General features: G+C 43.5%; 1 protein-coding gene across 1 annotated transcript in view; it reads right to left on the bottom strand.

The window, feature by feature from the left end:
• Positions 1–805, bottom strand: part of LOC119594872 (proton channel OtopLc-like) — a 98,349-nt gene that overhangs the window by 6,302 nt on the left and 91,242 nt on the right. The window contains exon 10 of the mRNA XM_037943951.1: positions 620–749. Coding sequence (XP_037799879.1) covers positions 620–749 — 130 coding nt within the window. The remainder of the gene's footprint in view (positions 1–619; positions 750–805) is intronic.

The following is an 805-nucleotide window of genomic DNA, read 5'->3' as shown; positions in this document are numbered from 1 at the left end:
AGTTGCACATCCTCTTTGTCAAGGCAAGGAGACCCTTGAGCACCAAAGTTAACAATTATTATAAAAATGGAACCGGGATGACTAAGAAAAATGAAGGGCGTGAGAGGCCAGCTGCTGCCATCCGTCCATTTCCCAGAATTTCTCTAATCAAATCTCAAAATGAACTCGCTTCCCCGAAAGAAAAGAAAGAAATGGAAAAACTCATTTTAAAGAATTAACTTCCTTCCGTTAAAGTGAAATCAAAATGTGTTTCTCTTTAAATTACTTTGGTAATATTACATTAAAGTCGTATTTCGTTATTTTTTTTTCAAAATTAATTTTATAGTTCTGTCTTTTCATTTTTTAAAAATAAAAATAAAACAATTTTCTCTCTCTTGTAAGTAGGAAAAAAATTGTCGCAACCTTCCATTCCCTCCGGTAAAACCCAACTGTCTTCCTAGAAAATAAAACTTCTATAATCCCGCTTCCTTCATTCAAAAATAAAAGACCAACAACCTCCTTTCTCTATCCAGAAATTCCTACCATCACGCCCCCCCCACTCCAGATGCCACCACCGAAATCAAAATCTCCCCCCCCCCCCCGAAAACCAAGAACCCTAGCGTCCTTCCCGGGCACTGACCTGTACTCCACCAGGAACGGGAACAGGTAGGGCTGAGCGTCGGTCCAGAGGCGCCCCAGGGAGTTGTTCTGGAAGCAAGAGTACAGGCGGAGGACCTGCTCGGCGTGGGGCGGCACCTCGGCCAGCGGCACTGCAGCGTCCGGGGAGAGCAGGATTAGGATTTGGATTTTTGACTTCCATTCAGCA

Source organism: Penaeus monodon, chromosome 34 (genome assembly GCF_015228065.2).
Source record: "Penaeus monodon isolate SGIC_2016 chromosome 34, NSTDA_Pmon_1, whole genome shotgun sequence".
Taxonomy (NCBI): Eukaryota; Metazoa; Arthropoda; class Malacostraca; order Decapoda; family Penaeidae; genus Penaeus; species Penaeus monodon.
Note: the sequence above shows the minus strand (reverse complement) of the source record. Positions and strands in the feature narration are given on the sequence as shown.